This window comes from Cnephaeus nilssonii, assembly GCF_951640355.1.
Source record: "Cnephaeus nilssonii genome assembly, chromosome: 17".
NCBI classification, from domain to species: domain Eukaryota; kingdom Metazoa; phylum Chordata; class Mammalia; order Chiroptera; family Vespertilionidae; genus Cnephaeus; species Cnephaeus nilssonii.
This window is the reverse complement of record NC_137088.1, coordinates 18,661,493-18,686,324: the sequence shown is the minus strand read 5'-3', so window position 1 is coordinate 18,686,324 and position 24,832 is coordinate 18,661,493. Positions and strand designations below refer to the sequence as shown.

Below are 24,832 nucleotides of genomic sequence, written 5' to 3'. Positions count from 1 at the left end.
GAATTTGTTTCTGCTTTTTTTTTTTTCTCCTTTAGTATTTAATAAGAGCTTTTCGACAGCTCTAGCCTATTACAGCTCTACTGAAGGATATTAAAGAGAGGCTTTTGTTCACAATCCAGCACCAAGCCGAATTTGCTTTGATAAAAATGTGCCTGAAAAAGTGACAAGATTGTTGTGAGGCTTAAGTAATCTAATCTAATGGGAAGTGGTTCGAAGTGCAGGCACTGTATGGAATAGAGGTAATGTAGGAAAATGGGACAGGGTGTAACTAAGGCACGGAGACAATGTTCAGCACAGCAAATGGCCTGAGTTTAGGTTATATAAGTGGCGAGAGATGGGAATAAAAGCAGTCCTGTGCCATGTTATGAAGGACCTGTACGTCTTTAAACTTTATCTTGAAACCAAGGGTGATTTCAAGCTGGGTTGGGGATTAGAGAGAGGGGTTAGGTGACATGTTTCTAATTCTTTAAAATCAATCCCTTGGCTGCTATGTAGACGATGAATTGAAAGATCAGAGGCATAGAAATCTTGTAGGGAGATACTCTGGTTCCTGTTTTAGTGATGAGAAACTGAGACCTAGAGAGGTGAAGAATTAAGAACTTTCCCAAGCTTATAAGGCTGATCAGTGATGATCTGAATGCAAGTTTATTTGGCTGCAAACCCTTCACTTTTTTTTGAAAATAGTGCCTCCACTAAGAATATCAGCTTTCCATGCAGTAAATCTGAAAGTTATTTACATTTACATCTATGATCTCTTAAAATCAATGCATAAATTATAGATAAAAGTATAGTGCTTATTTCCTGGATATTTAAGTTAATTTAGGGGTCCATAATAAGCATATAATTTGTTGCTTACTAAATTAATGAATGCGAGTGGACAGTGGCTGAATGACCTAAAGTTATAATCTTGCAGATTGTTAGTTAATATGCATTTTCTCCATGTAAACAGGATGATGAGTCAGAATACAGGATGTGGCTATAAAATATGGCTCTAGTTTGCTGCTCTTATGCCATTAGTAGCTTACATTGGGGCCCAGGGTACTGTAGGGCTAGGATGACCTGACATGCAGTGATTCTTCATGGTTTGTCCATTGTCCTCTTTGAGGGGTCCAACCATGTCAGACAAGGACATTTATATGCTCAAAATATTTCTAAACATTCTTGCTGGATATTTAGTTCATGAAATTCTCTCTTTCAAAAAATATATTTTTATTGATTTCAGAGAGGAAGGGAGAGAGAGAGATGGAAACATCAATGATGAGAATCATTGATCGATTGCCTCATGCTACCCACTGGGGATTGAACCTGCAACCTGGGCATGTGCCTTGACTGGGAATTGAACTGAGACCCCCCTGGTTCATAGGTTAATGCTTAATCACCAAGCCACACTGGCTGGGCATGAAATTCTCTCTTGCATATTGAAAATAATATTTGATCTGATTTCAGCCTAAAGTCAAAATTTGTTTAATCTAAGCTTTCAAGTAATGGATTGATTATAGGACCCCTAATTCCCAGATCCAGTTGTGCTATTTCAAGGCCTCTCTTTCATAGCATTTCCAGGGGGATAGAAGAGTGTTTATTAATGATTTGAATTCTATCAGTGTCTTCACCCCCTGCTGAGTAACTTGAGGATTCTTGGAAATTTTTTCAGCTTTATTGATGTATGATTGATGAATAAAACTGTAAGATACTTCAAGTGTACATCATGATGATCTGATATAATGTACATTGAGGGAAGATTCCTCCTACCTGGCTAATTAACATATAATTAGCAAATTTCAATTAATATAATACAGTGTTATCAATCTTGGAATATCCCGATAGCCCACGAGCAATATGCCACTTGTCTAAATTTGTCTACAAGTAGTTTTAACCCGTGTTCAGGGTCAGCCCTTAGCAGGCAGTGAGGGAAGTGACATTTTTCCTCAGGGCACTGTGGCATAGCCTCAACAATGTGGTGAACACTGATCCTCTTGTACAGCGCACAACCTGACAATCTGCACAGTGGCATGTGGTAGTCCTGCTCCTTACTTTTTCTCTCATCCACTTTCCTGCTATCATCAACCTTTTCATGGTCTCCTTCCATCCCCAATCCTTCCATTGCCTTTATTAGACCTTGTCAAAGGAGAAAGGAATCTGATCTAATTCAGATTCCTTTGGAGATGCTAGAGACTTGACAAAATATCCAGCCAGGAGGTTTGCATTTTGAAAAACCATAAAGGGCAATGATGGAATTACAGGCACTCAGGGTGACCCATGGGAGATGTCTTGGGGAAGGGAAAGACTTTGAATTCCAATGATCACCTGTGATTCTTTATAAGGCTGACTCTCCCAACAATACCTTTTCAACTTCAATGCAATGTCAGTAAGTTAGCCATCCACATTGTACCTGATTTTGTCTGAATATTGGTGGAGAGGGCACAAGATATCACTTGCCCTGGCTGGTTTGGCTCAGTGGATAGAGCGTTGGTCTGTGGACTGAAGGGTCCCGGGTTCGATTCCGGTCAAGGGCACATGACCAGGTTGTGGGCTCAATCCCCAGTTGGGGGCGTGCAGGAGGCAGCTGATCAATGATTCTAATCATTGATGTTTCTATCTCTCTCTCCCTCTCCTTTCCTCTCTGAAATAATTAAAAATATATTAAAAAAAGATATCACTTAATCTTTACTAAAGTTGCAGGCCCTATGCTGAGTGCTTAACATGTATTATCTTTCATTTTTATGACAAATTCTAACAACCGGACATTATTACCCCATTTAGAATAAAGTAGAATGAGAGAGAGGTTAAAAAATTTGCACTAAGCTGGTAAATTAAAGAGGAAGAAGTCACCCTAAACCTGTTTGAATGTAAACATATGACCTTAACATTTAAAACAATTACACAAGTTATTCATAAATATATTCTTAGAACAATTTTGAATGCAGTTTTATATCTTTAATATTAGCATCGCCCTTTATTCCACTCTTTCATTTTTAAGGTATCTACCTTTACAAGGGTATAGTGTGCATCAGGAACTTTTGCTATGCACATTTGTGCACACATATCTATATAGACTTTTAATACTGCAAAATGGGATTATACTGTGCTTTATACGTGATTGTTTCTCCATTACGTATTCCTAAAACCACCTCTTTAAAAAATCTTTTAATTTTTCTAGTAGATGCTTTAGATATACCACAATTTTTTGGGGACACTGCCCTATGGATGGACATTTAGATCATTTCCAAAATTTCAGGAACAAAAACAAAGATGCAAAGAAAACTATTGAACTCAGACCTTTGGGACTTGCGTGTGTATTTCTATGGGATAGATATTATAAGAGGGATGGCTGGGTGGAAGCATTGTTGTGATACACTGCTAAACTGGCCTTGGAAAACACGTGATCCATCTGCTCAACAGAAATGAAAGTTGGATGAAACAGAGCATTGAATTTCTGATGTTTGCCTTTCTTTGACATTGCCTTATTCCCAGTATTCCACTCCCCCGCCCCTCCCACCTCCACCTCCACTCTAGCTGATGGCTTCTTTTGCCCTCTACCTCTATCTGCCCTGGCCTACTTACAAGGTGCTCTTCCCTGCCTTTGAAGTATCAAGTCACAGGGCTCTCTTGCATATGCCAGAAGTGGATAGAAAGCACTTATTCCCACGTTGATGGCTAAGGCTCCCGAGTGCCCTTGAAGTATATGAATCACACTGGTGCTCTCAGCTGAGACTGCACACTCTGATGTATGGTGAGTAGGAGCACAGTGGAAAGACGAGATGGATGAGCAGCTGGGCGTACTGGTGAAAGGGTTCAAACTTTTTAATCCTCCATCTTCTAAAATATTCATTTACCTGAAGATGTCCTTGTGTTTTACTTAAGGACAAAGATAGTTATCACCCACAGAAAATGTGCATGTCTAACTTGAAGGATTATAATACGTATAATGACTTGGCTTTATGTCTCTCATTTTTAGAACACTTTGTTATTTTGGTGAGAATTATACATCACTTAAAATTGTCATCATTGATTTGATTCATACTTTTATCCGTATGAAGAGCATGAGCTAATAGTCTGCCCCTTTGCTGACATAAGATATTGTTTTAAAAAATACTTCAACTTGTCTAAATCTTGGAGACTGGTTTAATAAATTATAGTATATCTACAAGCAAAAATAACCTATTTCCAATGAAAGCCAGGATACAAATAATATTTAATGACAAGGGAAAATGTTCATGATATATTGTTTAAGCATTAAAAATGGTATGCCTATCTTCCTTTTGTTGAGTTCCCTGTAAATGTTGGAGATTAAACCCTTATCGGTGATAACATTGGCAAATATGTTCTTCCATGTAGTGGGCTTTCTTGTTGTTTTGCTGATGGTTTCTTTTGCTGTACAGAAGCTTTTTATTTTATCTTCAACATTTACAGGGAACTCATACAACTTAACAAAAGGAAGATAAACAACCCAATAAAAAAATGGGCAACAGACCTAAATAGATACTTTTTGAAAGAGGACATAAGGAAGGCCAACAGACATATGAAAACATGCTCAAAGTCACTAATCATCCAAGAGGTGCAAATCAAAACGACAATGCAGTACCATCTCACACCTGTCAGAATGGCTATCATCAACAAATCAATAAATGACAAGTGCTGGTGAGGATGCGGAGAAAAAGGAACCTCGTGCACTGCAGGTGGGAATGCAGACTGGTGCAGCCACTGTGGAGTACAGTATGGAGTTCCCTCAAAAAACTAAAAATGGAACTCCCATTTGACCTGGTGATCCCACTTCTAGGAATATATCCCAAGAAACTGGAAACACCAATCAGAAAGGATATATGCACCCCTATGTTCATAGCTGCACAATTTACCATAGCTAAGATTTGGAAACAGCCTAAGTGCCCATCAGCAGATGAGTGGATTAAAAGCTGTGGTACATCTACATAATAGAATACTACGCTGCTGTAAAAAAGAAGGAATTCTTACCATTTGCAACAGCATGGATGGAACTGAAGAGCATTATGCTAAGGGAAAATAAGCCAGTCAGAGAAAGATAAATATCACATGATATAACTCATTTATGGAATATAATGAACATAAACTGATGAACAAAAACAGATCCAGAGACAGAGAAGCATTGATCAGACCATCAAACCTCAGAGGGAAGGTAGGGGAGAGTGGGGGTAAGGGGGAGAGATCAACCAAAGGACTTGTAGGCATGCATATAAGCCTAACCAATGGACACAGACACCAGGGGGGTGAGGGCATGAAGGGGTGGAGGGTCAATGGGGGTGGGTGGGATAAGGACACATATGTAATACCTTAATCAATAAAGAAAAAAATTAAAAATGGTATGCCTAATATGATTCCAAGTTTGTAAAAAACAGATATGCACAGAAAAAAAGACTAAAATGTAATAAAGATTTAACCCTACTTGTCCTTGCAGGATGGAATTACAAATAATTTTCAAAATTTATTATTTTTGTTAAACCATTAGAAACTTTTCATAATGAGAGAAAATAACTTGTTAGTGAAATTATTTGGACTATTTTTCTTGTCTTCTTTGGGATCTGAGACTCAATTACCTTGATAAAAAACACAGAGCAGATCTACGGAGAAAATTCAGTGTAATCACCAGATTGCTGCTTTTCTTTTGCCTGATGCAAGCAGGGAGGTGGGCCAGTCTTGCCTTGCCTTGTTTCTCCCACCAGGTTCCAGTATTTCTGGAAGGTCCCTGGTTGACATCAAGGACAAATATCGAAGTATGGAGGTCTGACTATTTATCTGGGCTTAGCAGGGCTGGCGAGTTTCAGCTACAGGGGTGCCTGCATCTGCTAGGACCCATCCTGTGGGTCTGGGGGGACCCTGTGGTTTCCAGAGAAGAGTTCAGGAGGGTGTGAAAAGGCCAAGTGGAGAAGCCTTGTACAGCATAAAAACTTAGAGGAGGATCAGGGCTCCAGGCAAAGAGAATTGGACTCTCAGAAGGGTTCAAGTCCCAGAGGGAGGTGTTACCAGGCAACTAGATGTTACAGAACATTGAGTTGGCAATTAAAATAATAAGCCCGGACTAAAGGAAGGCCCAATCAAGGATAGACTCAGGTGGCTCCCCAGGTGAGATGACTGGAAGAAAAATGCAAGTTTTCCAAAAGTCCACTAGGTGGCAGACCCTTTCCTATACTAAGAATTGAAGTCATAGTCTAAAGTTCTTCCTGATACTCAGGTTGCTGGGCCCCTTTCCGGAGCTTCCAATTCAGGAGTCTGGGGTAGGGCTTGAAATTCTGCATTTCTAAGAAGCTCCCGGTGCTGCTAGTGCCACTGGTTGGTGAACTGTGAGCACCACCCAAAGCATCATCTCAGACTCTGGAAACAGTGGAGGGCAGCAGGAGAAGGATGTGGTCCTCATGGCCAGCCATCAGTTGAAATTGGGACAAAAATTCCAGGAGGTGTAGTGTGGAGATAGAGGGTGGCTGGGGGAAGGGAATGGGTCACCTGCTTCTGGCTGGATATAGTGTCTGGTACTAAAGCAGATTTGAATTGCGGTCTTTGCAGCAGAATGAAAGGTCTTCAGAGATCTCATTCCAGTTAAATATGCTACCAATGAATTTCATTAGAATGACTGTAGCAGATAGGAGTACACATATATGCAGAGTAAAATGAAAGCAGAATGCAGACCAAAATGGAAAACAAAACATTAGATGCATAACAAAAATAAACCTAAAGAAAAACATGAAGAACACTATAAAGCACAAATCAGCGATTCTCAAATTATTTTAAAAGAAATATCCTGTTTATTATGGCTCAATACATGGTTCTACTGCACAAGAATTTACGTAGCTCTGGCCCCACATGACTGACAGGCAGGTTTGACAATACCCAACTGGTCAATACCCTGTTCAGTTAGGTGAATGTACTGCTTATGCGTCTGAATGTCAGTGGCAATGTCAAATTGCTATAAAGATTTTTAAAGCTTATTCTCAGTTTCTGCACTTGCATCCACAGAGTGGGAAAAGTCATAGTCTGCAGAAGGAGCCTCGTCCACAAATCACACTTACGGGGGAACTGGTTTGGGAGATGGGCTTGTTACATAACATTAAGCAGTCAACTTGTTTTTTTGGCTTCTGCATTACAGATCCTTAACTTTTGTACCCTTGAAGGCCATTTAGATCTTATCTGTCCCATTTGGGATCCCTGAAATGGGATTACTTAGATGTTCATTTAGCCCCACTGCTATTTATTCATGCTGGGACATCAAGGACAGTGTCCCACACATGTAGGCACTGAATAAACACTGGTGGGATGAATGAATGAAATTGCAGCCCAGAACTGAGATATCAAGCATGCTTGGGGGCTAGAGATATCCAGGAAATAAACTTCTAGTATAGACGGACATCAAAATAGAACTCTCCTCACAGTGACTATATAGAGGCAAGTGAGCAGAGCAGATGGAGAAGAACCAAGTTAAAAAAAAAAAAAAAGAAGAGTGACTAATCACATTGTTTCCTGGCCTCACTGGTAAATAGGCGTCCACTGTGAATGACTGGAATTCAGTTAATATGGTTCTTGGGCCATGACAACATAGCCTTCCTGGTGGCATTTTCATACTGAACCAAGGCATTGGCTCACATCCATGCCAAGGTGAATCCTGGTTAGTCTGGAAACTACAGAAGAATTAACCTTAGTTGTTTTCCTTTTAATACTAGAATCTTGAGGAAGGACTTTAATATTTACTTAAAATGTCTTATTGAAGAATTCTTCAACTTTCAGCAGTAGAAAGCTGAATGAATGCAAAATCAACTCTAACCTCCCTGAAATGTCTTGTCCCACCCCACACTCATTTGTCCTGCTTCCCGACCCCTGTCCTTACCAGGCACACAGTGTAGCCTGAGGAATTGATGTGATTTAATGATGCAGAACTAACAACAATGATCACAGTAATACTGATAGCTGCTATTTAGGGAGCACTATATGGGAGGTATTAGGCTAAATGCTTAAAAACATGATCTTATTTAATTTTATCAAGAATCACGTAAGTTTTCTCAAGAACAGAAATTTGGAAGGACTAGTATTCTAGCCCAAATATGTCAGACTCAAAATGTGGTCTTAACCACTGTGATATATATATACTTAGGGTCTTGGATCCAAATAAAGACGCTTTTCTTTTGCTTTTAAGGTGTATGAACAAATTGAAAAGTGTATGGTGTGGGGGACTGTAGACATCCAAGGCCAATATTTCTCATAAATGATGGAGCAGAGATTATCCCTATGATTGAATGAATGAATGACTATGGCTACCAATTGTGAATAAATAAAAATTAGCCAGTGAGTTCCTTATATCAGGAGAACACTACACTTTCTGTTGGCATTTCACTGTACACCAAGGACTGACATAGTTTTGATGCCAGCTCACAAAATTTAAAGACACAATCTTGTTACAAATTCTAAGACTAAATCTCAATTATATTTCAAACAAATGTGTACATACACACAGACACACCGGTCCTATAGCCTGACTCCTTTGAAAAAACATATTTTGCTCTTTTTTCTAAATATCACTTTCAATTTCTCAAATCTCCTAAATAATACAGATAAGGGACAAACACAAATCTTCACAAAGAGAACATGGATAGTTTGGGCTATTCTCCAATCAGAGCTTATACCACGATTTTATTGTTATTTTTAGATATTCCTATTTTCATCTGAAAAGCTTTACACTCAACTACCCAGGTCAACTGGTAGTTCCAAGGAGCGATTGAATTGTTTCCAGAAAAACTAAAGAACAATCATTTTTCATTTAGAGGGGTAAATGTTTCTGTCCCAACTACATGAGTATGCAAAAGTCCTTCATGGCTCATATAGAGGAGTCTTTATAAACTTTCATTAACATATCTTGTATGTGATTGCCAAATATTCAAAGACCCAATTTAAAATTTTTATCATGAGTCAAAATCCTTAAAGAAAAAATAAAAAGCCTTTTTTTTTTAAAAAAAAGAAAATGCTAAATTGAAAAAGAATGGGAAGTTATATGAAGTTGGACACTTAAAGATACAAATTGCTTTCTTGGACATTTAAAGACTAAGTTAAGAAGCAAAGGGAGCCATAAGACAATAAAGTGATCAGCACAAAGACATCTGTCAGGGTGGAGGCGACCTGAGGTAAAGACCAGTTAAGTCGAAAGCAATCAGGAACGTAGGCCAGTTTAACATATTTCTTATGAGGTGACCACCTCCTAAAACCATAATCTCGCCTTTCAGGATGATGACACAAGGATTTAATGAGTTAAAAAAAACCAAACACCCACAACTTAAAACCTCTCTTTAGAACATGAATTGTCTATTTAGTTTAAAGGTAGCCTTGGAGATCCCATTAGCTGCTGGCACAATTGGGAAAGAATCATACACACACACATACACATGCACACACATTTCAAAGCAAGTACTTCTATAATGATAGCAATGTCTGTTTTCACTCAGATTTGAAAACAGAATTAAAGCCAAAACTAACAACCTTTCTGCTAACTAGAGAAACGCAAGTTCCCCAACCCAACATGAAACTGAAATTAACTGCTTCCCTTTGGAACCCACTTATTTATTTATGTTTAAAAGAAGATTGGGGGATAAAGAAACTTCATAACAGAATCGTTGGGGAAAACACATGGGCACTGAACACTGGAATACATGAAGACTAACCACACAGCTACAACAAAGAATTTTTTTTTGTCCTTGTTGAATCAGTGGTATGGTCTAGTAAAAATCTGCTTACCTTTACATTTCTTCTCTTCTGTTTGAAAGCTCTGGGCACTTGGGACACTCTGATCATTCACATCGTCATGGTCCAGGTGGAATATGGAGCTCGTCCAAGAGGTCTGGATGAGATGTGGCGATGTTTGTTCATTTTTCAATGTGCTGTGCCTCTCCGAATGGCTCTTCCTATGGAGGCAGGCTTCAGACATTCCTACTAGCTTCCAGTCGTGTTCGTGGTCTGGACAGTGCTTCGGTTTGTCCCAGGCTGGAAGGCCATTTTCTGGAGGGTTGAAAAATACATGATGATGAGCTGTTGGCATTGTCAAGGTTTGGTTGAGATGCACTTCTGGAAGGCAAGTTGTTTCTCAATTCTTTTGGGCTGACGGTGTTCACATGCATCTCCGTTTGACGGCAGTGATAAGATGCAGAATTTGTCAGCTTTGGGCATATAGCCACCATGGTTGAATTGCTAGTCAGACTAATCAACCCATTCCCCCTTATGTTTAGTTCTTCCCTGGGAGGCTGTACTTTCGCCAGTCTCACTTCCACAGCAGTGTCCCAAGAGCAAGTTTACACCAATTTATGTCACTGCTTAGGTGACCATTTGAGGTCAGGAGGGTCAGGGCTGGTCGTGAAGACTTTTCAGATCCTTAGGACATAAAACATCCAGGATTCAGCCTTGTTTGACTTGGGCTTTTCGCAGGCTGACCTGAGGGGCACTCTGTTACTTAAGTGGGACATGTTCACGTGGCTACCCCGAGTGACAACTTTGTTCTCCTTCTACCTCTAATGGCCTAAAAGAAGGAGGCTGGATCTTATAAATGGTTTCACTGTAGTCTCAAATTGGCAATGAGATCGGATGAAGGACAGCAGGTGGTACTTTAGTTTGGGGTGAATTAAGAGCCCCAATGATAGACTGATAAACCCTAAATCTCTTTGGTTGAGGAATAGGCAATTAATTATTGATGTATATTATGTTGTTGTTTTTTTCTATTCAATTGATATGGACTTGAAGTTCAGCCCTCTAAAATATGGGGAAAAATGGAAATTATAAAATGAAGACTTTTTCACATTAACCTTCCCTAGTGAATTTTACCCCCTTAATAAAGATATACTGTACATGGATAACATGGATATAAAGTAGAAAGTAAAAACGAGCAAGCTAATACACATATTTGTATAGGCATACACATTAAAAAATATAATCCATCTAGTCATTCAAATTTCCAAAAATTCTTAGGCAACTGCCTGTCAAAATGAGAAAAATATTATATAAACACAGTTATACTTTTAAAGCAATCACATACAGAGATTGAAAGACTATATAAGTGAATGTTTTATGCTGAATTTACCAAAGGACCATAGATATCCATTCTAGAAAGACAAGTCCATTCTGATCTGTGCATAGTACTGAGAATTTTCAAACATTTAAAATGTTGTTTAGATTATTTAACACAAGGGTTAAAAATAGTTTAGGTTTTCAAAAGCACCCTCTCTAAAGCTACTAGATGTCTTCAGTTGATGTTGGTCAGGATGGTTTCTCTAAAAGTGTAATCTACTCTCAGTCACTTTTGGAAGTTACATTTACCCTTCAGGGTCTTCAGGTTACTATGTGAAAATCCTGGTACCCACACACTCCATTTCTATTCCAGGAGAAGGCTGTGAACAACCACAACAATGAAGTCATACACATGATTTCTTTGTCACAGTAAATGAAAATGCTGTGGCTCGAAATATCCTACCTTGGCCAGTAAGCAAAAAAAAGTCATACAATATGATAGCTTTTGGATGTAACATTTGCTCTTATTCAGAGAAGAGCCCTGAAAATGCACCCTACAGAGAGCTGCTAGGCATTGTAGAGGTCAGTGAAACAAACGTGGGTCCTTTCTTCTTAGAGTTTATATGGCATTCTTCAATGCATGGTCTGGACTCAACCATGCCAGCCACTGGTACAATTACAGGCACTTATGCTCATGATCCATTAAAAGAAAACAGATTGAGATCTTGGGGGATTGTATTGCATTTCAGATTCAACATATCTATGTAGAATCCATTCAAATACCTATTATCCATGAGGGTTTGAGGTTTTCATGAGCTAAGTATACAGTTACTGAATGCAAGAGTTAGTTCTGGGCCCAAAGAGATTCATTTTGTTTCTACAGACATGAAACAAGCCTTCTCACCCATGCATGTTTCTGCGATGTCTACTTGATTTTCTGGGACTCTCTAAGTTCTCAGTAAATTGCATCTGGTTTAAGCCATGTTAAAAGTCATCATGCTATTTTGTAAAACCTCCAACATTTCATTTTTTTTCTACAGAAATTCTCAAAATTTGGTATTAATATCTCTGCCTTAACAGAAATTAAGAAATACAGCCTAACTGGGTTGTCACTGCTCCCTAGTGAGGAGAGCTAGTGAACAGACTTGGATGAGATGCTGAAAGGGACTCCACTCAAGGGGACAAGTCCTCCTTAGAGTATATATAGCCTTTCCCCTGGGCCAGCAAGAGCGGGTTTTTTTCTAAGCAAGGGAGGCTGAAATAGGGATAAGGTAGGGGATAGGATTGCCTTCCATTTTCCCAAGAAAGGAGGCTTAGATGGTTTGGGAAAAGGGTTTTATTCGTGCGAGGCATTTATGGGCTCATAATTACTGTCTGTAATTACATTCATGATAATGATATTTAGTTGCTTAATTGGCAGGTTTATTGGTTGGGGACACTGCTGGGAAACCTGGGGACTGAGAAGTTCTGGTTGGGTCCTGGGAAAACTATAGGGATTTATTTAAGAAACATTCTTGATTTTCATCCTCCCCAAAACAGGAGTGTGTGTGTGTGTGTGTGGGGGGGGGGGGGTGGGTGGGGGGGTGGGGGCGGGGGCATATACAATTCCTATATATTCCCAAGGAGGGAGAAGGCACCTACTATACCAGACTCCTTAAATCCTGCCTATTGGGTATGCTGTCATTGGTTCAAATATAAGTTACCTCCACATACATTTGCTTGGTAATAATGGTTTCCAGAAATTTTCTGTTATTTCTATGTCTAATGGTTATATCCTCTGGTTCCCCCAAAACTCAAACCAATGAGATATATTTTTAGAGGGATTAAATGATCAAAAGTTAAGTTAGTGATTCTCAAACTTTGGTGAGAATCAGAATCACCTGTGGTGCTATGAAAGACCACAGAGACCAGGCTTGTGGAAGTAGGATGGGGCCCGGGCACTGGTATATTTACTAAGTCCTCCAAAGATTCTGATACAATACAATTTGAGACCCATGTGGGTAAGAAAATCTAAGGTATGAAGACAAATTATTGGCAAGTTCTGGATAAGGCTGCAATGTCCTTCTCAGACTCTAATGTTTTACAGTCTTGAAGTAAATGTGTTATAATAAAAAAATTCATCAATTGTTTTGAGATCGTGTGAAGCATTAAAAGTCAGATGTTAATTGGATATTATCTTATAGAGTACAGGTATAGATTTAACCAAATTTCACTAAAAAATCCTGTTGTTTTGAGCATTAGAGACACAACATACACAGTAGAAATACATTTTTTTTAAAAAAGGGGGGTTCTAGAAATGAACATGTCTTGTTACTCAGGTGAAGAATAAATCCTTTGCTTCTTAATGGATCCCAGCTAACACCTGGCTTTTAATACTTCATATTCTAGATACCAAGAACTTAACCAGTCATGATGCAAATTAATAAGTAAGTAAAATAAAAGGAAATAACAAGGTGGGGACATGTGAACTATTACAGAAATAACTTCTACATATTGGCCCCTGTGTCTTGGGGAGTTTAGATGGGAATGACTGCATTTGCACTAGATGGTCATAATTCTAGTGGCTTTGAACGACATAGTATTGCTCCACAGGGTTCTTTTGCGAGGGAGAAATAAGCATAAATCTCATTAACATAACTACCTACAGCCTATCTCTGGAAATTTCATTAACGGTGATAGAAAATAAATCTATCCATCAAAAAAGGGAGAATTATATGAAAATATTCAAGTATTTCAGGACACCAAAGCAAGCTGTCACCTTAGAAAAGCGCCAAGGCAGAGGAAGTAGGATTATGACAAAGGGGTCAGAAAGGGTCAGCTGAGTAGGCAGGGATTTCAAGGCACTCATTCTAAGAGTGTTTACTTTGCATGAAAAGGCCATCAATATTAGGAGAATGTGTACATAAAATGCTTTGCAAATTCAGGGAGTATGTAGAATTATCACTGTGTAGGATCAGGCTATTAAGTATGATATCTCTAATTTCCATTTCAATTTTTCACTTCAACCCATACGTTTTAGCCTTGTTGAATTCTCAGACTACGTACATATCACCCTATTTTTATCTGTGGAGTCACGTAGAACAGGAGATGAATATTTGGCTGAGCATTTACTATGGATCAGGTAGTGAGCTAGACACTTATTCATCTTTATGAACACCCCAGGAAGTACATAATGATATAGTTCTTGATTGACAAGGAACCTAAAATTCAGAGAAGCACTTCATCTGCTCTTTCATATTTTTCCTACTGGTTAACAGACTCATCTCAGTATTTGACTTAACTTGATGAGTGGCCATTGGCCTATTAATAGCTATCATTTGATTAGTACTTTGAAAGTTCTTTGTTAAGTATGTTTATTGTCTTATTCAATTTTCCCAATTACTCATTTGTATTCACCACTGGTCTCTTAGCTTTCACTCTCAGCCACCACCAATCCATTGTCTGCACAATAGCCCAAATGAGCTTTTAAAAATATACATTAGAGCATATTCCTCAGCTGCTTAAAATCTTCTAATGACTTCCCATCAATATTGGAATAAAGTCCTAAGGCCCACTTATCCCTCCTTCCTGTTGAGCCCCTCTTGGAGGCTCTGCTCTTTGGCTACCTGGGCTTCTAACCTGTGAAGCTGGTTCCACCACAGTGTCTTTGCAGAAGCTCTTCCCTGTGCCTGGGGTACCCTTTCCCAGTCATTATATAACCGCCTCCTGATGTACCAAAGCAGGATCCAGCCCTTCTTCTCATTTTACATGAGGGTTGCATTTTTCCCTTTTAAAGAACCTATCAGGATTGCATTTCTCAATGAAATTAATTGAAAATGGAAAACCTAACAGGTTGGACCCCTGTTTGGGCCTGGAGGAGGCTCTGTTTTAGTGGAGGGAGGAAAGGGATGGAGGATCTGAGCCCAGCTGAAGGGTCTAATCTTGGGAAAATCAATTCCTCTCTCTAAGTCTCGGTTTTTTGACTTGTAAAAGTGCAATATAATATATTGCTCATGGGATTTTAATAAGGATAAAGTGAAAGAATGTAAGTGAAAGTATTTAGTAATTAAGTGCTATTCAGGTGTAGATAGAGCTGTAACTATCTGATCTATGTTATGCACGTGGCCATATATTTCTCTTTCTAGCCCCAGGGAAAAATACTATTAATAAAACAATATGTTACTTTTATTAATAAAAAAACAATGTTTAGTGGATATAGCTACTTTACCCTCACCACCACCAACACCATCAACGCCACTACCATCACCGCTTGGTCCTAAACAGAATCTTTGTACAGATGAGGTTGATTTGGATGACCTCCCATCTCCTTTGACCCCCTTCCTATCTCCTCTTTCCCTCCTCCCAGGTACTTGCTATTCTCACATTGTACTATGGGTGCTCAGTCCTCACTGTGGGCAGATCACCTACTCATACATCTTTCCGTGACCTTAGGCATGTTACTTCATGTCTCTGTACTTCACTTTCCTCATCTGTAAGATAAGAACATACTATTGTTGTGAAGATTAAATAGGTTACTACATACAAATGTCTTGCCTTTGCCCATCCTCTTGCCTTTCTCATCCTCCAAAGTCAGATCTTCTTTAAACATGATTTTCAAAGGAAAGAGTTTGATAAGTGACTTCATACCACTATGTGAAGGCTGAGAACCTGGGAGGAGTCATCCCTCCCAGCAGAAGTTGTGTTTTAGAAAGGATGCCTGGAAAGTGTAGGGCCACAGCCCAAAGAATGAATGTCTAAAATTGGATTCCTGCCTGCTGTGCAAGGCAGGTGGGAGAGGCATTTTGGTGAAGTGGGCATTTCCTTTAAGGCTGGCCTGACTATCTTCATACCTGGCTTGCTTATTAGCCTGATGGATCAGACAACATAATAATGAAAACAGAGGTTGGATTCCTATTCAACCTTCAAGGCCTCGCTTTTGTTTAAGCTTTCTTAAAAGCATCCATCTACTCTCCAAACTTCCATAACACTTTCCATGTATATCTTCCTTCCTCCATGTGCTACTTTTTACCTCACGACATAATCATTTACATATATTTATAATTTCCTTCTTTTTTTGGTAACAGTGTCGACCCAGCACAACATCCTAATTAGTATTTATGTCCCGTAATAATCTGGGAACTTTGCAAAGAGAAGACAATATCCTCAGCACAGACTCTATGCCTCTTTTCTTACCTGATAGCTAATGATAAATAACAAGAAGGACTCATCCTACTAAAATCAGTACAATGCAGATTTTCTATTATGAGTAGTATTATCTTCCCTTATCTGCTAGTGCAAATGAAAATGGTTTTGCTTTTTAGAGGCAGGATAGTAAGTATGATAGTGCTGTGCTATCAAGGTTCAAATTCTGGCTTTGCTACTTATTAGTTGTGTGACTTTGGGCAAACTATTCTCCCTCTTTGGGTTTCTCTCCTAAATATCTATAACTAGAAGCCCGGTGCACGGATTTGTGCATTGGTGGGGTCCCTTGGCCTGGCCTGTGAGGATCGAACCAAAACCGGCTCTCCGACATCCGCAGAGGAGTCCCGGATTGCAAGAGGGCAGTTCTCAGGTGATGTACCCAGGAATCGGGCTCCTTCCTCTCTGGTTCTGGGTGCGTCACCCAAGACCACAGCTGCCAAGTAACGGCAGCTCAGTAGCTCCTGTGTTGAGCATCTGCCCCCTGGTGGTCATTGCATGTCATAGCTACTGGCCAGCCGGTCAAACAGTCGGATGGTCGCTCAGGCTTTTATATATATATATATATATATATATATATATATATACTTGTCTCTATCTCTTCTATAAGGCAAGAATGTACCATGTATTGTGTCAATGGTATTGTGGACAAAAAAGGGGCCACCTGACAAGCTCAGGAAAGGCCTGCATGGCGGTCTTGCAAACTCAAGAGACCTAAAGTAATGACAAAAGATGGTCTGAAATTAAAAATCTTTAATTAAAAAGCAGTTTATAGTGGGTAGTCATGCCCTAGGCAAGTGTCTTCCTTGACAAAGATCTTTACTGAGCCTATTGTCTTTTTGCACCTAAGATAACATACTTGTGAAATGTCATGGTAACTTGTAACTTCCTTTTTTTTTCTGGACCCCTCAGGGCACAACCAAATGGGCCTGCATGCCAGGACAGAGCCCACAAATCCCCTCATTGTTACTGAGTTAATTGTTGACTGTTAACTATCCTGTACTCATCAAGTAAAAGAAGTATGTGTATATCATTTTACTTTTTATCCAATCTCAGAGATTTCCCCCGCTTTGCTTTCACCTGCCTCTCTAATCTATCACCAGTGGATTTCATGTCACCCACTTATGTCTCCTCCTTTGACTATAATGTATAAAACAAGATGAAAAACTGCCATTCTCTGGAGCATTATCCCAATACATTGAGATTCCGCTTCCCGGCAATTATCAATAGTTTGGCTTAAATAAACTCACAAAATTCTTTACAGGTTTGAATGTTTTTTATGTTAACAGTATCCACACCTCCTCCGCCTCCCCCCCCCCACCCCCGCCATTACTGGACTCTAATTAACTTAATCTGTCTCTCAATTCCCACACCTATAGGCATTCACATAACAGTGCCAAGAAATAGGTAGTGTGTCATTTTAACCAATGCGAAAATAAGGGTGGAGAGATGTTAACAGGTGATTCCCGTGTTTCTATTTAGAGTGTGTTACAATATACTGTAATTACTAGTTCACCTGTTTAGGTCTGTGAGCTCCTTAATAGCTGGGACCGTGGCTTGTTTATAGCTATGTACCACAGCATGGAGCCTGGGGCCGGGTCCATTAATGAATGCTCACTGCCTTGAGTGGAATTTAATTAAAGTCGGGCAGCCCTCTGCATCTCTCTCCCTCTCCTTTGCAGCCCAGTGGGAAACAGGAATCAATATTTCTCCTCTTTGTGCTTGTTCTATGCTCCAGCTTCTCAGATAAGTGCCCTTGCTCATTACCTTCTCTTGGTCCCGTACTGTTTCCGCAAATCGTCTCTTTCTTCACTTCTCCTCTTTCCAAGTGCTATGTGTCTGCGACTATTTCAAGATCTGCGGCAGAAGTCCCTAAAGAAACTGGATGCTGTGGTTTGAGAAGAAAATGCTACCCCTTTATTTAGATTTTATTTGAAAATTTATGAACGGATGGATGGAATACTGAGGAGCATGTAATGAGCTCAAACATTGCAATAGGAGGGTATACTTCTGGAGACTGACTCTGTTGCTTTACTTCAGAGACTTGATAAACTCGGATCTGCCGAGGCCCTTGCTCAGCCGTTGTCTGGTTACATGAACTGTGTCCTCAGAAATATTTCCTCGTAGGCACAGTCTTGCAAACTTAGCCTCTTTGTTCAGGTAGGCTCTTTTCCATTGCTATATGGTTTTGTCTTTCTTTGACTGGGCACCTGCCACCGAATTCTCCCTCTTGCTGAGACTGGCCTTCTCTGGCCCTGTGTGCGGCTGAATTTATGTTTGCTATCGCGGAGGGTTTCTCTTGTTTCATTGGCAGGGTTTCCCAGTCCATTAAGTGAGTGAGATCTGGGCGCTGCTAAGAGAGAAACAAATCTTTTCCTTATCTGGCTGCTCCAACTTCTCCAGTTTTCCTGTCTATTCCATTAGGCAATCACCATCCAGATGAAAAACAATCATCAGAGCTATAGAAACCTCACATAATTATTCTGAAACTAGACGCTACAATGATAATCTCTTGATAATAAGTTAAAACCATTAAAATTTTTTGACAAGTGTGCATTTAGAACCTTTTTTTTTTTTTTTAAAAAGTTTAGCGTGAAACACAGTGAAAAGATCATGGTAGAAATGCCACTTGGAATTTCACTGCATGAAAACATGGCGGTGACCACATTCATGAGCAACACCTTATAATTATTTAACCACATCCGAACGCGTTGGCTGCTGGAACACTGACCAGAGCCCCAAAGACTGGGCGAGTGCTCTCCAGAGGGCACGATGGACTCCTCCCCCAGGAACGGGCACTTGGTTTTCCATAATTCATACCGATTTGATCAGAGAAGCCTCAGGTCAGATGACTCAAACTTGGAGGTAATTACTCTAAAGGCCAGGGTGATTCCATTTAGGATATTAGAAAAGCTACAGCTGTTGTGGACACATTCCTATTAAAGAGGCACAAATGCACATAAAAGGGAACAGATGTTTGCTGCCAGGATTAGATTTCTCCTGCATGAAAGTTCAGATCATAATATTTATTCTTGTTGCCAATCTGAACCCACATTTTTGAAAAAAAACAAAACAAAACAAAACCCAAAACAAAACACGAGGTAGCCTATAAGAGCGACCCCATTTTATGTTCCCAAGCTTGAAATACCCCTTCCAAAAGTAGAAAATGCATGGGAATCTTTCCTAACTTTGGAAACCAGAACTGGGGCATAATTCGTGGATAAAGAAGAAACTTTGAGAGGTACAATTTCTCAAATGGAAAGACACACTGTGACTCTTAGGTGAGCAGGTCGATGTTATATATCACACTCTAAAGGGCACACATATTCTTTCCGTCACACCCAGGGATTAACAACATGGACAAAAATATACGCTGGTGTCAAAGTCTACAGTTTCCTCTTCACTACCATTTTCCAGTGGTATATTTTGTGCATATAAGTAACTATGCAGAATTCATTTAGGCAGGAAACACTTCAATCTGGAAAGATTTGTTTTTCCTTTTGTTTAGGAGCAGAAATGCTGCCACAGCATGCGCATCTCCTCACTCTGCCCTGTAGGGGTAAGCTTTGAGATAGGCCAGGACTCCTTGAGAGAAGAAGCTTCCAGGCTTTTCTTCAGGCCCTTAGAATGTTGCTAAATCCATCAAACCCACACGTCATGAAGTGGGGTCCTAGTGGTATGACAGCCCCTGTAGGGTATGTTCCCCTGGAGGGTCTGGCTTAGCAGCATCTGTACCGCAGAGTTCCTGTCCCAGTAGCAGAAATGGTGTGGAGGATTAAATTGTTTCCCACCTGCCTGTTTTGTGGAAGAGAATTTAGCATTGCAGAAGGGTCATACTGCTTGGTGCCACCTATTCTATGATGTTTTTACAGTTCAGGAGAATCAGGAGAAGTAGGTGGGATTTCTATTGTCCTTTTCATACCTTTTATTATTATTATTTTTTAACTTTTCAATTGCTTAAAATAGGGCTGGTAAGCCTGGGGCTGTAGAAGGGTGTCTGGCAATGGTTCCCCACAGGCCTGCCTCTCTCCAACCTGCTTGCCCCCATAGAGGGCCAGGTGTGCCACCTTGTGCCCTCCATCCTCGAATGGCTGAGCGTCCAAGGCCTGGTTACTGGAAGTGTAGTTGAGAATATGCAGCATTTGTATCACCTGGGAGCTTGCTAGAAATGTGGGATTCTGGCTCCAGAACTGATGAGTCAGAATCTGCAATTTAATAAGATCGTTGTGTGATTCACGTGCACGTTGATGTTTGAGGCACTGTGCTACAGACACAGTCTCCATTTAAAGTAGATAGAATTTGTTAAACATGTGGGTTATCCAATTTAAAATATTTACTATACAGAGAGAAGATCTTTCCTATTCAGGAATCAGAGGGGAAAGTAGTGTTTGATGGATTGAAGGTTAGGGAAGTGAGGATGATGGGTATTTAATGTCTTTATTTCCTAAGTGATTAGCTGATAAATTTGCTTCATTAAATGGAAAAATCCCAAACACCAAGAAATCTGATTAGAATTTCATCTTTTTAAGATTTTCCTCCCTAGAGATAGCCAATGAAATAATAAACAATAGCTAATATTTAATGTATGCTTCCTATATGCCAGGCACCCATTCTGAACACTTTAATTTCAATCTTCACAAAAACTCTGTGCAGTAGAAATATTATTCTCATTTATTTTTAGATGAGAAACTGGGGCACTGAGAGGTTAAACAATTTGCCCAAGGTCACACAGTGACTAAATGATAAAGTCAGGATCTGAACTCAAGGAGGTCTAGCCAACCACATCAGCCCGTTAGCTGCTTATAGGAAGTCAACACTGAATGACTTAGATCAGTGGTTCTCAACCTTTCTAATGCCTCGACCGCTGCTGTAGAGCCTATATAATGAATCGTAATGTAAATATCTGTGTTTTCCCATGGTCTTAGGCTCTACAGCAGCGGTTCTCAACCTGTGGGTGATGGCCACCTAAGACCATCAGAAAACACAGATATTTACATTATGATTAATAACAGTAGCAAAATTACAGTTATGAAGTAGCAACGAAAATAATTTTATGGTTGGGGGTCACCACAACATGAGGAACTGTATTAAAGGGTCGCGGCATTAGAAAGGTTGAGAACCACTGACTTAGATGATCATCAAGGCAAAATAACTAAACTCCATGGGCTAGAATATATAATGAGAGGTTTGAAATAAAGAAACTAAAGCTCAGAGTGGTCACTTTCTTACTCAAAGTCACCCAGACAGAGGAAGAGCTGAGATGGGTCTTTTGATTCTTTGTTCCATGATCTTTTAATTGAAAGCATATGGTTTTTAGTAGACCACAAGGATTCATTGCTCAATCTCAACACTGTTCAAATTCTGACATTTTCACTCTATACCTCAAACACTAAGAGCTGTTTTTCTAATTAAAATGTCTTTTCTTCCAGTAAATTTATCAAACAAGAGACAGCTGTGCACGGAGTGATTCTGTTTCCCAGAGTGACTGCTGGTGAGGATTTTTCAAAAAGTTAATGTTGTTTAGCCAGTGTGGCTCAGTGGTTGAGCATTGACCTGTGAACCAGGAGGTCATGGTTTGGTTTGATTCCCTGTCGGTGCACATGCCCGGTTTGCGGGCTCGATTCCCAGTATTGGGCGTGCGGGAGGCCGCCAATCAGTGATTCTCTCTCATCATTGATGTTTCTGTCTCTATCTTCCTCCCCATTCCTCTCTGAAATCAATAAAAAAATATTTTTTAAAAAGTTAGTATTTATGGTGGTACGTACTCTGCCTCCAAGTGGCCAAAAAACTTATAAAAAAGGCAAAAATAAGCAAACAATTAGAACATCCAAGCTAACAAAGAATTGATTTGTTTTCTAGATGCCCATCTGAAAGGTTAAAAGGACAAGAAATAATTTAGAACTGACAAAAGGATGACTTCATTTTGAGTTTATGATAGTGACAGCTAACCCGTGTAGAAGGCCTACTATGTGCCAGGCAGGATGCATACTGTGTTTTACTCATTACAACAATGGTTGTGAAGGAGGTATGGTCAGCCCATTTCACAGGTGAGGAAACTTTAGCTGAGAGAGCTAAAGATGCTGCCCAAAGTTACAGGTAACCAATAGGAAACTGTTTTCATAACCACTATACTACATTCTACAAGCGAGACAATTGCCCAGAGAAATAAATAATGTTCTCACAAGTCACAAAGCTAGTTAAAAGGCAGTGTGGTGCCTGGAAGCTTCCTCAAGAGGGGCCAAGCTGCCCTGATGGGAAATCCTATGGAAATTATGATGGACCATCTCTTAGCACAAATATTGCTTTGAGAGAGATTCATCTATTTCCTCAGGAAACTTGGCTTCAGAAAGCAAAATCTCTCCTCCAAAAGAATGGAGTCAAAGGGCATGTTTGTTTAGAAACGTAGGAAGGACATTATGTCCAAATGACTTGCCTGATTCCGACCATAAAACTTTAGTGCCTGAGAACATTGATGCTGAGAACTTGAAAGGCATGATTTTTTTAGGGAAAAACAAAAAGGTCACAGCTTAAGATACAAACAGTTACAGCTTTATGAAAGTCTGGCCTATTTTCTGACCAAATAGTAACCAAAAGAATGAAAAGTATTGGGCTATTATTAGCAATTATCCTGTTTGGCTGCCATATGTCCACAGATGACAGCTTTGCAGAGCAAACTGAGCTACTGAAATGGTGGCACCAAAGTGCTCTTCAACCTAAATACATGTTCTCATTGCCATGTTTATTTAGAATGATGTGGCAGGTAAAATGGTGAGTGTCACGAAATGATCCAAACTGGCTACCCCAAGCAGAATGGGCAGTGTACTCCCTGGGACTGCCTCATTTACAACGGCCTCAATCCTAGAGTTACATTTACCTGGAAAGATGAGAAAAGGGTGGGGGTGGAGGAAGGACACCGTCAAAGTGAGGAAGGAGCTTCCTATATGTCACCTCTGTATGAGGATAATCTGGTGGATCCATATACTGATTCAAAAGGAGATACAGAGACTGTAGTTATCATGAGTGCCTATGGGGCTGTCCTAGGCTGGCAGTCTTCAGCCAGGTATTCTGCCTTCCTGGGGACAGTTGGGAGTGTCTGGAGGCATTTTTAACTTGAGTGAGTGAGTGAGTGAGTGTGTGTGTGTGTGTGTGTGTGTGTGTGCACCCTACTATCATGTAGTGGGTAGTGGCCAGGGATGCTGCTAAATACCTTACAATGCACAGGCTAGCCCCCACAACAAAGACGTGTCCATCCCCAAATGTCAATAGTGCTGGAGTTGAGAAAACCAGCTTCAGGCAAAACTGTGAGGTGACTGAGTTTCTTGGGGTCTCTGATTCAAAGTGCTCTTCCTCTGACCCTACGCACTGGAGTTCCTTGTTTATAGGTGCTGTCATCTCGTTCCCACAAATCAGTGGGACTGATTCTAGGAATTAGTCTGGTTGAATTAATATACTCTGAGGCAGCAGTCGTCAACCGTGCTCTGAGGTATGAATGACGAATAGATGCAGCACTAGCAGGGACACCTGTATTTTAAGTGATTCACTAATTTAATCTGAACTCAGTTCCAATCTGTGAAATTTTAGCGATGGTGCCATATTAACATGGACACTTAGTTTTAGTAGGTGGGAAAGCTGGTGAAATTGACAAAGCATTGCTCACCTTTTGAAGTTGTAATTTACATAAGCAAATTTGTGATGTGGTTTCACTGGAATATAATCATAAGTACTTTTTTATTACAAGCAATCATTTGTAGCTGGTACTCATCACAATAGCTTTCCAGCAAGGAAAGAAACTTACTGTGCTCCAAACAGCCTTATTTATTTTCTTTTTATTACTAATATTGACTTATAGGTTTTCTTACGATAGGGCCCAATGTTAGGTACTTGAAATATCCCTGCTACTGTAAGTCCCAGGCTGTCTTCTATCTGAACTGCTGTGGACCTATATTTGGATGGCACGTGAATAGGCTTTTATTTAAAGCAAGTGAAACAGACACAGAATGAACATGAACAAAATAATTAGTAGCAGGGATGAGCTTTAGAGTTAATTTATTGTCATTTAAAGCCTTAGAAACATAAAGTTTTGATCTTTTTTATGTCAATGTATGATGATGACACATCATCATACATACACTTGGCAAACCCACACTGAGTTGACTTCATAAATCATTGTATATTGTTCCCCACTTTACCTTTGTTTTCTCACCATCAACTAGGGTCATGTATGCCAGCTTGATGTGCAGAAATAGTCCATGCCCAGTTTTTAAAGGCAAATTACCTTGCTCAATTGGTCCTCATCCATTGGGCTCTGAGTAGTAAAATTCAGAGAATAGTTGGGGCTACAGGAACCTTAGGGCTCACCCCTGTTCAAACACCTAATTTATAGAAAAGGAAATCGAGGTCCAAGAAGGTGGTCATATTTGATCAAGGCCATCTGGACAGTTATAAGCAAAACAGTTATGTGCCTTGAGCCCTCCAAGAGTTTGGACTCCTGATATAAAGTTCCACCAGAGCCTCCCACCTGACACAGGGAGAGCTGAGACAGTTCAGGATGAAACGGTGGAGTCAGGTAAGCGCTCAGCTAACAAGTGCCTTGTTTCCAGAATGAGCAGCCCCTGTCTTCCATTTCTATAGTCTGTCCTCAGGATTAAGACAT

General features: G+C 39.9%; 1 protein-coding gene across 11 annotated transcripts in view; it reads right to left on the bottom strand.

Moving 5' to 3' along the window:
* Nucleotides 1-24,832, bottom strand: part of THRB (thyroid hormone receptor beta) — a 289,467-nt gene that overhangs the window by 39,329 nt on the left and 225,306 nt on the right. For 10 of the 11 annotated variants that reach the window (XM_079794925.1, XM_079794920.1, XM_079794924.1 and 7 more), the window contains one exon: nucleotides 9,742-10,002. The exons of the other annotated variant lie outside the window; for it this stretch is intronic. In XM_079794925.1, the coding sequence (XP_079651051.1) occupies nucleotides 9,742-10,002 (261 nt within the window). The remainder of the gene's footprint in view (nucleotides 1-9,741; nucleotides 10,003-24,832) is intronic. 11 annotated transcript variants of the gene reach the window in all.